Consider the following 13,453-nt stretch of genomic DNA (forward strand, 5'->3'; position numbering starts at 1 on the left):
ATGAAATAATTTATCCAACATTTACTCATGCATTTTTGAATATTACAACCTTCCAATAAGAAGAATAATATTTTAAGAACAAATATAAACGTTTAAGATTTTAATCAACTTCCAACATGATTAAAACCAAAATTTGTTCATTATGGAATTTAGCAAGTTAAGATTCAACCATTTAAACCATTAAAGATGAATCTTTAACTCTTTTAAGGGCTTCAAAATCATATTCACCAAAAACTTACACACTCCAAGCAATTTGTTTGCAAGAATGAGAAATTCCAAGTTAATGTGAAATTAAGAGCTATCCAAATTAAGCAACCAATTTACAACATAAACATGCTTAATAAGGAGTAAAATTGCAGAAGATTAATGGTATAATCAAACACATAATCCAACAACTGCATGCCATAATCAATCAAGGTTTAAATATTTAAATTTTTTCGTTCCAAATGATAAACCACTCGAAAAACCACTTTATGGGCAGATTTTAGCCTCCAGAAGCCATTTTTTAAACACGATGTGTGAAAGGTTTATTTAGAACATCGATTCAACCCAAATTCACTATTCCTGAGTCAAAATCTGGGTTTGTAGTCATAAACTAACAATAATACGATTTTAATCCAATTAAAACCGAGGTCCTAATCTAATTAGGTTGCTAATCCAGATATTTAAATCTATTTTAAATCACCTTAATTAATTTTTAGTTGCAAAAATTAAATGCAAGAGGCTCTTATACCGCTGTTGGATTTTGCAGTGTCTGACACCGCGCGAACAAAACCCGCAAAAGTATCGCATGCATAATAATTACAACATAACATGCAGTTAATGAAAGTATAAACACATAAAAGGAAGAGAGATAAAGTAAGGATAAGAGCAGCTCACCCTTGACGTGTGCTTCGCTCGTGTCACGAGATCGGACCTAGAAAACCTAGAGACTTACAAGTGCAAGCCCTCTAATGTCTCACACTCTCGTGCCCGAACCGGCCCCTACCCCATAGCTTAAACAGGGCTAGACCAAATAAAACTAGAGTATTACAAACTTAAAGGCTTTCTCACTTTAGGGAAATACCTTATTGAGTTTAACTTAAGTGAGAAATCCCATCACCCAAGGTGGGTATTTATAGGGAAATGCTCCCTAAAGTTTCCATCAACTTTCCATGTGGGAGAGTTGTTGAAATGAGAAAAATTAATGAATTAATTTAATAAACAAATGACAAATGGCAATGCAAGGGAGGGGTTAGGTAAGGACCACAACCCCTTCCCTTGGAGAGCAAGCAAAATCCAACTCACCATAGTCAACCAAGAGAAGACTTGCCACATGCCTTAGGCCTCAAGGCTCGCCTAGCTGCCAGCCTTTCCCTCAGCTGGGCCGGCTACCATGCCGCAAGTCCACGAGAGCTAGAGGGCTTCAGCTAGGCCTGCTCACGTGCTTACGGGTTTATGCTACCGCTGCTAGCATCGGCTTGCTCGCTTGCTTACGGGCTGATGCTAGCGCTGCTAGCTCACCCAGAACAGCCATGCTTGAGTGTCTTTGTGCTGCTAGCTAGCTAGCTTGGCCACCATGCCCGGCCAGCGCACATGCATGGCTGTTGGGCTTGCTGCTAAGGCTAGTCCATGGCTAGCAGCCATGTAGCTAATGTGGCCTAGTCCTCGGTTGGCTAGGCCAATCCGAGGCTAGGTCTGATGACTTGTCTTTTGACTTATTTTCTCGTCTCGTGGATTCCTTGAAATGACTCGATGTTCGACGCTTGGATTTAATGCTCTAAGCCCGGAACCCGATGTCTTAGTTCGTAAAATCTCTATCGACTTATTTAATCCTCCGGATTAATTTGTCGCCTTGGTTCGATTACACGATTGGGTGTGACCCGAAGGGTTCAGTCAAGAGCAAGCTGTAATATAAATTATACATTAATATTATTGATCGGAAGCGGCCTCTAACTAGGCATTCCAATCACTTGACGTCACTAAATAATTAGCTTTCTTAATTAGTTCCAATCCCTCTATTGGAATAATACACTTGTTCGAAGGACACCATTCCATTCAATACTCAATTCTAATTCAAGGTCCCCCAAATAGTAAGGAATTCAAATCCTAAACACACTCTAAAAAGTGTAAAGTCCTAGGCTTTTAAAAGGCCAGAGACATAGAGGAATTGGGATCCCCAACGACGGGCTACCCTCTTCACAAATTCCATCATATTTTATTACATTCTACTATTACTCTTAAAACTATCGCATGGAAAAATGGAGCAAGTAATAAGATATGGAGGGAGTATATTGAAAAAAAAATAGATTTAATGGAAAAATTTTAATGTCATCGTAAAATTCACCTTTAGTATAAAGTTATTGATGCGTTGAACTGTTTGCTTGTATTTTTTTAAATCAAAGATTTTATGTATTTACTTCCACGGTGTTTAAATAAATGAAACGTTTTGACTTTCATGGAGTTTTAAGAATACGAGTTAAATTAATTAAAATAATAGGTAGTGGGAGTATAAATTGAGGAGAGCGAAGAGAGTAAGGTTTTGTGGGGACCATTAGTTAGTAGGATGTTTGTAGACGCCTAATTGTGTCTCCCTGAAAACCAAACCAAGTGATGAGTACCTTTTATGTCTTTGATTTTCAAGTTAGGTGAAGATTTGAAGAGTCTCGTGAATTCCCCTTAAGCCTTAACCATTTCTAACCTTTCCTAAAATGTTTTAAGCCAAAATCATTCATTTCGTTTCCTCTTTATAAAACATCCAAAACAGTCTATTTTGGTCCATGATTCTGGTCCAATTATTATATAGTTTTATGGGGCTTGAAAAGAGCTTTCCAACGATATATTATAAACCCAAATCCGAAATATAACAAAGAAGTTATGGCCAAAATACTAAACTGAGCCTGAACCAAGCCTTACTAGCGACCCAATGATCATGTGGAAGGTCCATTAACCTTAACCTCATTCTTAAACCAATTAGGATTTACTAAAAGATTCTAGAATCATCTAAAAGGTTGTTTTCGATCCTAAATCCATTAGGATTTATTGTGAGCTTCTAGAATCCTCTGGAAGGTTCTAATTTAACCTGTTTTCGAAAAAATAAAGATTTAAGGATTTTACTTTGGGTAAAACATCTATTTTTCAATGATCCTAATCCCGTTCAAATTAGAATACGTACAAAAATTTGATTAACTGAATCCGATTGGAAATCGAATTATGTACAAATTCAATCTTTCCAAAACCATCGCTGCGATGGAACTATTTTACTTTGATTCGGATTTTGACTCTTTTCTGATCCCTCGACCCTCTTTTTTCTTATAAATAGAGGTCGTATCACCCCGTTTTCAATCACCAACAATCATTATCTAATCCCCTCTCTAATACTTTCTCTCTCTTGATTCTTTTCAAGCCTTAGCCTAAACACAGCCTAAACACATCCTAAACATGCCTTAATACATCCTTGATACTTTTCCCCAATTACACACCATACCTCCTTCACGAACTTTGAATACTCCTAGCCAATCCCAAATTTGCCTTCGACCTCGACGTGAAAGGTTAATAGTTCTGAGAGTTTGGTCCCAAATCTATATTTCAATTCTTATTTGATTTATTTCTTTCTTGAAGTTACTAACGTGTGTATTGTTTTGATAGAAAAAGATACGAGGCATCAAAGTAAGTAATTCGATTACTTAATCGTTCTTTTAATGTAGAAATCATGCTTAGAATATTATTTTTAATTCCTAGTATCATGTTAGGATGTTGATTTTAATTCCTAGTGTCATGTTAGGGTGTTGATTTTGATTCCTAGTATCATATTTAGGGTGTTAATTAATTTTTTTAATATCATGTTGGTTCCTAGTATCATGTTTAGGCTATATCTTTGATCTATATTATTAGTGACATGCTAGGGTTTGTTATAGATAGGTTGTCGTACACCTGTCAAAAATAAATTCTTAACAAAACCAACTAGCAATGTAGTAGGGTAAGTAAGGTCGAATCCACATTGAGATGGTTATTCAATCTAACTTCTAAGGATTGGAGAAACTAAATTATGTCACGTGATCGAGATAGAAAGGTAATCTAAATAAATATATGAATAAAAATAATAAAAATGCCTAGGGTTGTGGTTCAGCATATTTATAGTTCCAAATCAATCAAAATATCATTAATAATTCAAATAATCAAGTATCTAGAGCAATTGCTAAGCCTACGGTTGGGTCTTAACACTCTCAATTCAACATATATAGTACGGTCGCTAATATAATCAGAATTGCCAATTGTAGGTAAGCCTCTAAAAGTAAGATCTTGTGATTCAAACTCTTATTAATAATAATTAATCAAACAATTGATCAGATTGCAAGATTAACAATAAAACTCTATCAATTAGAGAAATCAATAATCAAAATATCAATAACATTAATCAAGATTTATAGTATAATTATGGATTCCTAAACCCTAGAAATAAACTACTTAAAGATGAAATAAATAATTAAAACTAAATCTAATAATGAAAGCATAATTAAATGAAAGAAATAATTAAATGAAAGAAATAAAATACCTTAATGAATTAATGTAACAAATTTAAGAGTAATCCATGGAGGAATCCATGGAATTTTCCAAGAGAGACTATGGCTAGAGGAAAACTAAAACGAACGTAAAACAATAGTAAAAAGCGTAAGGAGAAAAAAAATCTCCTTGAGTATTTATAATTTCAAAAATTCTAATCTAAAAATAAATAAAGAAAAGAAATGAGAAAATATAAATTACACAAGTTGTCAAACGATTGGATGATAGAAGATGATGTGGCACGAAGATGCTCGATGAAGACGGCCAACTGACCCAAGAACCAAGCCTTTCTTAACGAGTAGCCATGATGGTGCGTATATGTTGGCACGTTGGACTTCAATAAGGCATCACTGCATATATAAGCTATCGCTCAGTGCTTGCGTGAAGGAGTGTAGGGGCGAGCTATAGCTTGATGGCGAGTGAGCTCTCGCTCAGGGCTGCTGTTACTTTCGGCATATGCGAGTTAGCTCGCGAGCTCTCGCTCCCTCGCTACTGGGCATAGCATCAACTTCACAGGCTTGTAAATTCTGATTCCTAAGTTGTATATAGGCGTGTGACTTACCTTTGGAAAGATCTTCAAGTCTAGTTTCTAATGCAACTTGAATCACTTCATCAGATCTGTAAAACTCAAGTTATGATCAAAAGAGTGAACAAAGGTTAGTTTAGACATATCGTTCATCATCGTTTAACTTCGTTTCAAATCAAATTCAATTCAAAAAGGCACATAGTGACCCTTGTGAATGCTACGTTCATTTTCCCATTTTCCATGCACATAATAATCAAAATCAACATCCACGTAAATGGGATCTTCGATTAATAAACTCAATTCATCGACTTCCATCCAAATATCATCTGAATCAACTCCAAACACTTTGAAAGCGTCTAAATGACTATGAAATCAACTGGAACATTAAGAAAAAACACAAACGGAGTGTAATATAGTACAAAACAAACAACTTTTGCATTTACAACATAAAAAGCAACTAAGAGACCTTAAAAGCAACTACAAAACTAGCATAAACGTTCCTATAAATCCTATATAAATGTGATTCACCAGTTATTAATCCGTTTAGTACCATGCCTAGGATGTTGCTAATTATGTTTTAATGATGTTTTGATGATTTTGATTATGATGATGATCTGTTGTGTCCATTAATTATTACATTGCTTGATTATTCATGATTATTATTATTGCTTGATCATGTCCTTTCTTGCAAGTTTAAAGGGAATTGGTATTTGAAATCACGCCTAATAATATAATTAATAACTTGATTTAGGCTAATATGATTTTAATTCAAGTGATCACGAATAATAGATTTGATTGTGCATTAATAATCAACCAACGTAGATTAAACAGGTTTAGAGCTAACTTGATGTATGTATGTTGATCGGAAAGCGCACATGAATATCATAAGAATTAAGTAGAGGTTGATTTAAGGCGGGTTCAATCTCTTTTAGGTTGGATTCGTACCATCATCCCCGAATGTCCAGTCATGGTTCCGGACCACAATGGAGTTAGCTATCTCCGTGATCGTGAATGGGGTGTAACCTTCACACCCGTGAACGGTTTACAAGTTCCTAAAACTTGTTGGCGGCTCTTTTATCTCTAGCTTCTTTCCCTTTGGACGCCACCATGCTTAAAAGCATTGATCACAGTGGAGCTCAAAAGGTTGAGTTAGAAAAATTCCCTACAATGTTATAAAAAAAAGTAGAGAGAATATGATTAAAAATTAGAGAGAAGTTACTAAAAAAGAAATGTTTCATTTATTTAAACACGACCGGAAAAAGGAAAACATTTCATTTATTTAAACAAGGACGGAGTATATGATAAAGTTAATGATTTTATTCGCTATTTATTACTTGAATTTTTATTATAAAATAAATTGTATATTTTTTTATTCATTATTATATAGATAAAAATTTTAATATAAAAAAAATAATACTTCATCTGTTTTTAATTAGATGTATCACTTTCTAAAAATAGAAGTTTCAATAGGATGTATCACTTTTTCTTTCAATTAATAAATTCTCTATCCCTCTCATATTACATAAGCCTTTTTTTTTTCTCTCACTATCTCTCTATTCCGAAAATTACCTAAAAGTCAACAATAACAAAGTTGATGCAACTAAAAAAACTAGAAAAATATTTTGTTTTTTTATTAAGCTAAAACACAAATCTCGTTTGTTAATTTTATTTTGTGACAATTGAATTATTTAATTTTAAAGGAAAATGCAATTTTTTTTGTTGGCTAAAATTAACTAATTTCTCAAGTGACGCTCTTAAAACTCGGGGAAAATAATTTTAAAAAGATACTCCCTCCGTAATTAATTACTTGCTCTGCTTTTCATTTGCGGCCGTATCTTATTACTTACTCTATTTTCTTTTTTTGGAAACTTTTAACAATATTTTACTATTTTTCACCCCACTAGTGGTCCCCTCATATCATATGTTAACATATTTCTTATTCTCTCTCCTCCCCGCTTATACTCATTTTCGCTTTTTCTAGATTTTTTATACGTCATTCAACCTCACTTCCCTCATATTTTATTATTTTCTACTATTTCTCTTGAAACTCCTACATTGAGAAATGGGGCAAGTAATAAAATAAGGAGGGAGTATTTTTTTTTAATAGAATTACGGAGGGGGTATATAGAAAATAAAAACACATTTGTTGGAAAAAATTTAATGACATCGTAAAATTTGCCTTTAGTATAAAGTTATTGATAAACTAGATTTAAATCTGTGTGTTGCACTGTTTAATTGCTTACATTTTTGTAAATCAAAGATTTTATGTATTAATATGATAAAGTTTATGATTTTATTCGTTGTTTATTACTTGAATTTTTATTATAAAATAACTTGTATTTTTTTATTCATTAGTATTTAGTATATAGATAAAAAATTTAATATATATATATTAAAAAAAAAAAAACTTTCTTTGTTTCTAGTTAGATGCATCACTTTATAAAAATGGAAGTTTCACTAAGAGCATCACCTTTTCTTTTAGTTAATAAATTTTCAATCTCTCTCCTATCACATGACCCCTCTTTATTTTTTCTCTCTATCTCTCTCCTATAGTCCTATCATATCGATCCTCTTCATTTTTTCTCTCTATCTCGTTGTTCCAAAAATTACTTAAAAGTCCACAATTACACAACTGATGCAATTAAAAAAAAATCGGAAAAATATATTATTTTTTCATTCCAGTTAAAATCCCAAATCTCATTTGTTAATTTTATCTATGTGCCAATTGATTATTTAATTGTAAATGAAATTGGATTTATTTATTTTATTAACTATAATTGTTTCGGGGTTTTCTGATGTCCTGCGGGAGAGTTACAATTCCGAGACTGGAACCGGACGCCTGTACCTGCAAAATAACGGAGACTCCTGAGAGCTCCGCCTCCAACGGTCAAGTTAGTACCTGATTAAGGAGTAATTAATACAGAAATTAAAGTAATGAGATCTCTCTAGGTGAGAGTGCTTAGTGTTGGCAATCTGCGTCGTTAGCGAGATTAGCCGGTTGTTAATAACTCTGTTCTTCTCTGCTTGATTTCTTGATTATTCGATTACCCAACTAATGAGGATTAATTGAGTATTTATAGCCTTGAGAAGCGTGTCACTCTCTAGGTTTAAGGTAAACCTAGGGCTGATCGGGCCTCTAGACTGAATTGGGCCTTGATGGCCGGTTTTCCCATTTGGCATGGGTGGACACGTGGCGTGTCTAAATTGGTCCGTAGAGGACGTATCTGTGATTGACACGTGGCAGGCTCCTGTTGGCCTTCGTGAAGGACACGTGGCGGAACCTGGTTGGTCCACTTGTCAGACGGTGATTGGTGGATAAAAATCCCCTAATCAATAATCAACTATTTTTTATATGATTTGGGAAAAAACTCCCCTTTGTGTATCAAGCCAATAATGGAATATGTGGCAAATGAGTCCCAAGACTTAAGTACTATGTGCAAATTAGTCACCTTACTATTATTTGCAGCAAATTAAACCCACTACTTTGAAAATTGTGCAATTCAATTACTGGTAGCAGTTATCTAATCTAAATGAACAAATTCCACCAGAAAACAACCATCATTTTAATTAGCAATAAATAAATAATACACAAATAGATTATTATGTCTCTGCATATCAAAGTAGACTTGTTTTTTGAGGGGAAACAACCATCATTTTAATTAGCAATAAATTTGCTTTGCTAATCCTTGCTCTACTCTGCTCTGCCCAGAAGCTCAAAAGAACAGGGCCTAACTCTACTTTATTTATTTATTTTTTTAAGATTTTTGTAGAAGTATTAATCTGCTAAGAACTTTATCATTTAATTATTTATTGTTAAAATGGATTTTTGAATTACATTTTTTAGATAATATATTTAAATTTCAATTATCATTAATTTTAAAAACTGAGCATGGCTCGGGAACTATTTAATATTACTGTATGCTACTAAAAATAATCCATCTTTAAAATATAATATTCCATCAACCATATGGTCTTCTCAATCTCACACCATTTTCTCTCTTATCTCACCATCTCTGTCTCAATTCATAAAAAAAATTACTTCTCCATCTTCCACCATTCAAACAAGCTCAAATTAATGTTTAATAGAAGAATAATTAAGTAGTAGACAGAGAGATTAAAGAAGAGGGGAAAAAACTCAGTTGTGTTAATGTAATTATGAGGTATTCATCTTACACAAATTAAGAGGATGAAGATCTTAGACTATAACAGTACTGCGACTGCTGCGTGGCTACTCTTGCAAAATTTTATTTGATGCCAGTATAAATTGTTTTGTATTCAATGATGTTTTATTTATAATGAAGTTTACATGTATGTACTAAGTATATAAATTCTTCGTAGTTCAAATGTATAAGAGTTGTATTAAATAGTGGTAAATATATAGTTGTAATTCGGTTGAATTAAAAATTACAGATTGGATGTGGTCGGAAAAACGTCTATAGATATTGATTGCACATATTGCAAAATATATAAGTTTAATTTACAACAATTAATAATAAGGAGGTTAATTTACACATGAGACTTAAGTCTTGGGGCTTATTTGCCACAAATGCACCCCTTTGTAGTATTAGATTTGCCGGTTCTCTCCATGAGCTTAATTACATCTTAAAATTCCAGAAAATCCATAAAAATGGTAATTTCTATTGGAAGAACAATTAGAAGGGGATGCACCCTGCAAATGCTGCAATTCTCTAAATTTGGTCACGAAATTTCATTATTAGTATCCCACCACCGCCAATACCACCAGAAACGCCTCACATTTTGTCGGAAAACTCACCAGTAATTCTAAATTGCCTACTTCTGGCGTATACTTTCCGCATTCTTATAGAACCTTTTCTTCTTCATCATCATATACATCTGGGTCCAAGTATGGTGGTTTTCTACAATGGTATTTGAGTATGCTTGAAACTCGTCCGTATATCACCAAGGCCTTCTCTTCTTCCCTTATTTTTGCTGCTGCTGATTTTACCTCTCAGGTAATTCTTAGTTTGTAGTGTAATTACATTTTCATTTTGCAATTATTGTTTATATTTTTTTTTATTATTGTTGCAGTGTTGTGTTTTGTTTTTTTGTTATTTTTTTTTTTTTACTTTTTGTGGGCAAGAGAGTAAAGGGTGTTTGTTAAAACTAGCATAATTCAAAGTGTTAAAACTTATAAAAACTAATCAAAATGGAAAAGATGAATACAGATATGCCTAACTATAATTATTAGTAAGCCACTATGCCAAGAGAGAGTATGCAATTGAACAACATTTCATTGGAAGCAGATTTCCTTTTTAAATTTTATTGAAGGCTTGCAATCATGAGTAAGTTAAGTGATTTATTAACCTCGCATTGTTCTAGTGATTTTGAGAAAATTAAACCTGTACTGTTTGTCTTTGTGTTGACAATATTGGGGTGAATCACACGACCATGTGTTTACACTGGTTTGGAGCTCTTGCATTTTACAATTTTGAGGAATTCCTGGTGTTGATCATATTAAATTGAGCATTTCAATGTTAAGAGTGACTGTTGTAGTTGTTTCCATCGTCAAATAATGTTCTTAGGCTAACCAGGAGGTGAGAGGGCGTAAAGAAAGACTATTCTGATGATCAATACAGATTTATTATCTAATCAGAATGTGGAAATTTATAAGAAGGGAATAAAAAAAATAAAAAAACAGGCAACAAGCAGCTAGCCGTGGGCAGGCCTGCGGACATGAGCGTGGCCACCTGGGTTCGTCCAGGTGCAGCTCAACCGCGCTGCTGTCACGCTATGTTGCTGCAGTGCTGCTATCTTGCTGCTACTTTGTGGAGGTTGTTGGCTGCACATGGGAGCATTAGGTGAGGGCTTTTTTTTTGGTGATGGTTAGGCTGCCAAAAGGTGCTACAAATTGCTGCAATGCTGCCGCCTTTTGTTGTCCATTGTGAATTTGTGAGGGCTTGAAACTTGGGACTGCTAGGATTGGAGCTGCTGCGATTTCGCTGCTCTGGGGCTTGCTTTGAGCATGGAAAGGGGGTAATATAGAGGGTGCTAGGATGTGCAAAGCTTCCTTGGAGCTGCGGCTGCAAAGGCTGCTGTTCGATATGCTTGCGCTTTGTGCGGGGAAGCTAGGAGGTTGGATGCTTGTTGCCTTGGTGCATTGTCAATGTTGGGGCCGTGGCACCTATGAGGCCGCGCCCACGCTGCCCTTGTTTGCCCTACACAGTGGCAAACCTCCTTAAACTTGCACAAGGCCATGACCACGGCCCTTGCATGGCATATACACGGCATAGCTTCTTTCTCCCTTCACCCTTCCTTTCTTCAATGCTTCTACAAGCTTCCTTCCTTGAAATTTATTTGAACAAATCACCATGGAAAAACCTCCAAACCTACACATAAACAACCAAACAAAGCATGGGTGAAAGAACAAGGGAAAATGCGTCAAAAGAATAAGGAATTCGAGAATAAACGTGCATTCCTCTTAACTATCACTCAAGCATGCACACATTTGTTTATTGAACTAGAAGGCCACAAAACAAATTAAAAAGAACCAAAACTAAGCAAGAAACCTACGCATCATCATTGTGGTATAAAAATCCTGTCTCTTTTTCTGTGTACCATAATAGTAGATTCATAGCTCCAAGTCTCTTTTTCCATAACACTCCAACACCTAACTTGGAAAACATCTTGTCCTCTTGCTTCTGCTTGGATAACATCTTGTCCTGTTGCTTGTTCTATAATATGAAAGTTTAGTAATTTGAGTTCATTATAACTTGAGTTGAATGTGTTATCTTTACTTCTTTTTAGCATTAGCTTGGGTTTCGTAGCTCTGCTATTTATCTTTCAGAATTGTTAGCAATTGTCATTTAGTTCAACTGATTCATGCTTTTAATTTTGCTAGATCATTACATTGCCACCATCTGGGTCATTTGACTTACTCCGGACGTTGCGTATAGCTGGATATGGATTGATAATTATGGGACCATCTCAACATCTATGGTTCAATTTTCTCTCAAGGATTTTGCCTGGACAAGATGTATTTACTACATTGAAAAAGATATTTATGGGACAAGCTATTTATGGACCTATTATGAACAGCATTTTCTTCTCCTATAATGCAGCTCTTCAAGGTAGAGTCCTTGACATCCTCTGAAAGCCATTGTAAAATGGTTAATCTGTAGATGAGATTTGGTAGCCCGATTTTTCTGTACTTCTTTTCCTACAGAGACCATTATGCCGTTCCTTGTGCTCAGGAGAGGCTCCTTTCTTCTAACTTCAGTCCTTGTGTCATAGTTTTAGCTTGAAGAGGCTCCTCATCTAAACCCTTTCAATTAAACTCATATTTATTGAATGGTTTGTTAATGTTCCCAAAGTCACTCATGGATGAACAAAATATACAAGTTTTCATTTTCTTCGCTTCTCACTCCATTATGACCCAACAAATTTTCGTTGCTCTTGTAATCCTTTTCTTATGCATGACTGGTATTATGTTATAATTTCAGGTGAAACTAGAGAAGTGATTTTTGCAAGACTGAAGAGAGACCTTCTCCCAACTTTGATGAAGGGTCTTATGTATTGGCCATTGTGTGATTTTCTTACATTTAAATTCATACCTGTCCATCTGCAGGTACCCTTTACAACTTTCAACCCTTTTTTCTATCATTTAGGACAGATATCTGTCAAATATATGAAATGAACAATGCAATGGTCTATGTGGCTGTTTAGTTTGAATTTAGGTGCAATAGTTACGGAGTCAGATGAATTTTATGCATGGTGAATTTTATGTAAAAAGCTTTTATTTGTCTACACGTCTAATATACGTTGCATTTTTACCCTGTTTGCTTGCAGCCATTGGTAAATAGTTCTTTCGCCTACCTGTGGACGATTTATTTAACGTACATGGCAAGCTTGAAGAAAGTTGGCGAGGATTGATTACACAGTTTGTCTTAGAAGTGGTATTTACGATACATGGCTTGTTACTGGAGTGAATTTTGATCAATATTTGAGTTTTCAGGTTTAATATTTCAGACTTCAGAGTTGCATTCAGTGTTTGAATGGATGCGTAATATTTTTGGATTATTATAGAAGAAATATAGGAAGAATGATTTGATTGACAATTCACAAAGGAGATTACATCCATATTTATACAGAAACTATACTAGCCTAATAACAACATAGCCTATATTCTCTATAACAATATGAAGAGATAATTATGGAATATAATAATATTAACAAACTTAAAAGATATCTTAATATCTTGGACAGTAATGTTTGAAATTGAGCTCGAGCTAGAGGCTTTGTTAGTGTATCAGCAAGTTGCTCTTTAGTTGAGATGTATGAGACACGTAACTTGCCACTTTGCACATTCTCTCACGAACAAAGTGGTAATCTAGAGCAAGGTGCTTCATCTTGGAGTGAAACTTTGGA

The 13,453-nt window shown here is 34.5% G+C and overlaps 1 protein-coding gene across 1 annotated transcript; it reads left to right on the forward strand.

The window, feature by feature from the left end:
- Nucleotides 1-7,130: 7,130 nt before the first annotated feature.
- On the forward strand, nucleotides 7,131-13,170 carry LOC110724380 (protein sym-1-like). The gene is made up of 5 exons (XM_021903799.1): nucleotides 7,131-7,139; nucleotides 9,787-10,041; nucleotides 11,928-12,156; nucleotides 12,529-12,653; nucleotides 12,875-13,170. Exons 1-5 carry the CDS (start codon nucleotides 7,131-7,133, stop codon nucleotides 12,956-12,958), a joined length of 702 nt encoding a protein of 233 aa, XP_021759491.1. The 3' UTR covers nucleotides 12,959-13,170.
- Nucleotides 13,171-13,453: the final 283 nt, after the last annotated feature.

The sequence above is a fragment of the Chenopodium quinoa genome, unplaced genomic scaffold (assembly GCF_001683475.1).
Source record: "Chenopodium quinoa cultivar QQ74 unplaced genomic scaffold, ASM168347v1, whole genome shotgun sequence".
Taxonomy (NCBI): domain Eukaryota; kingdom Viridiplantae; phylum Streptophyta; class Magnoliopsida; order Caryophyllales; family Amaranthaceae; genus Chenopodium; species Chenopodium quinoa.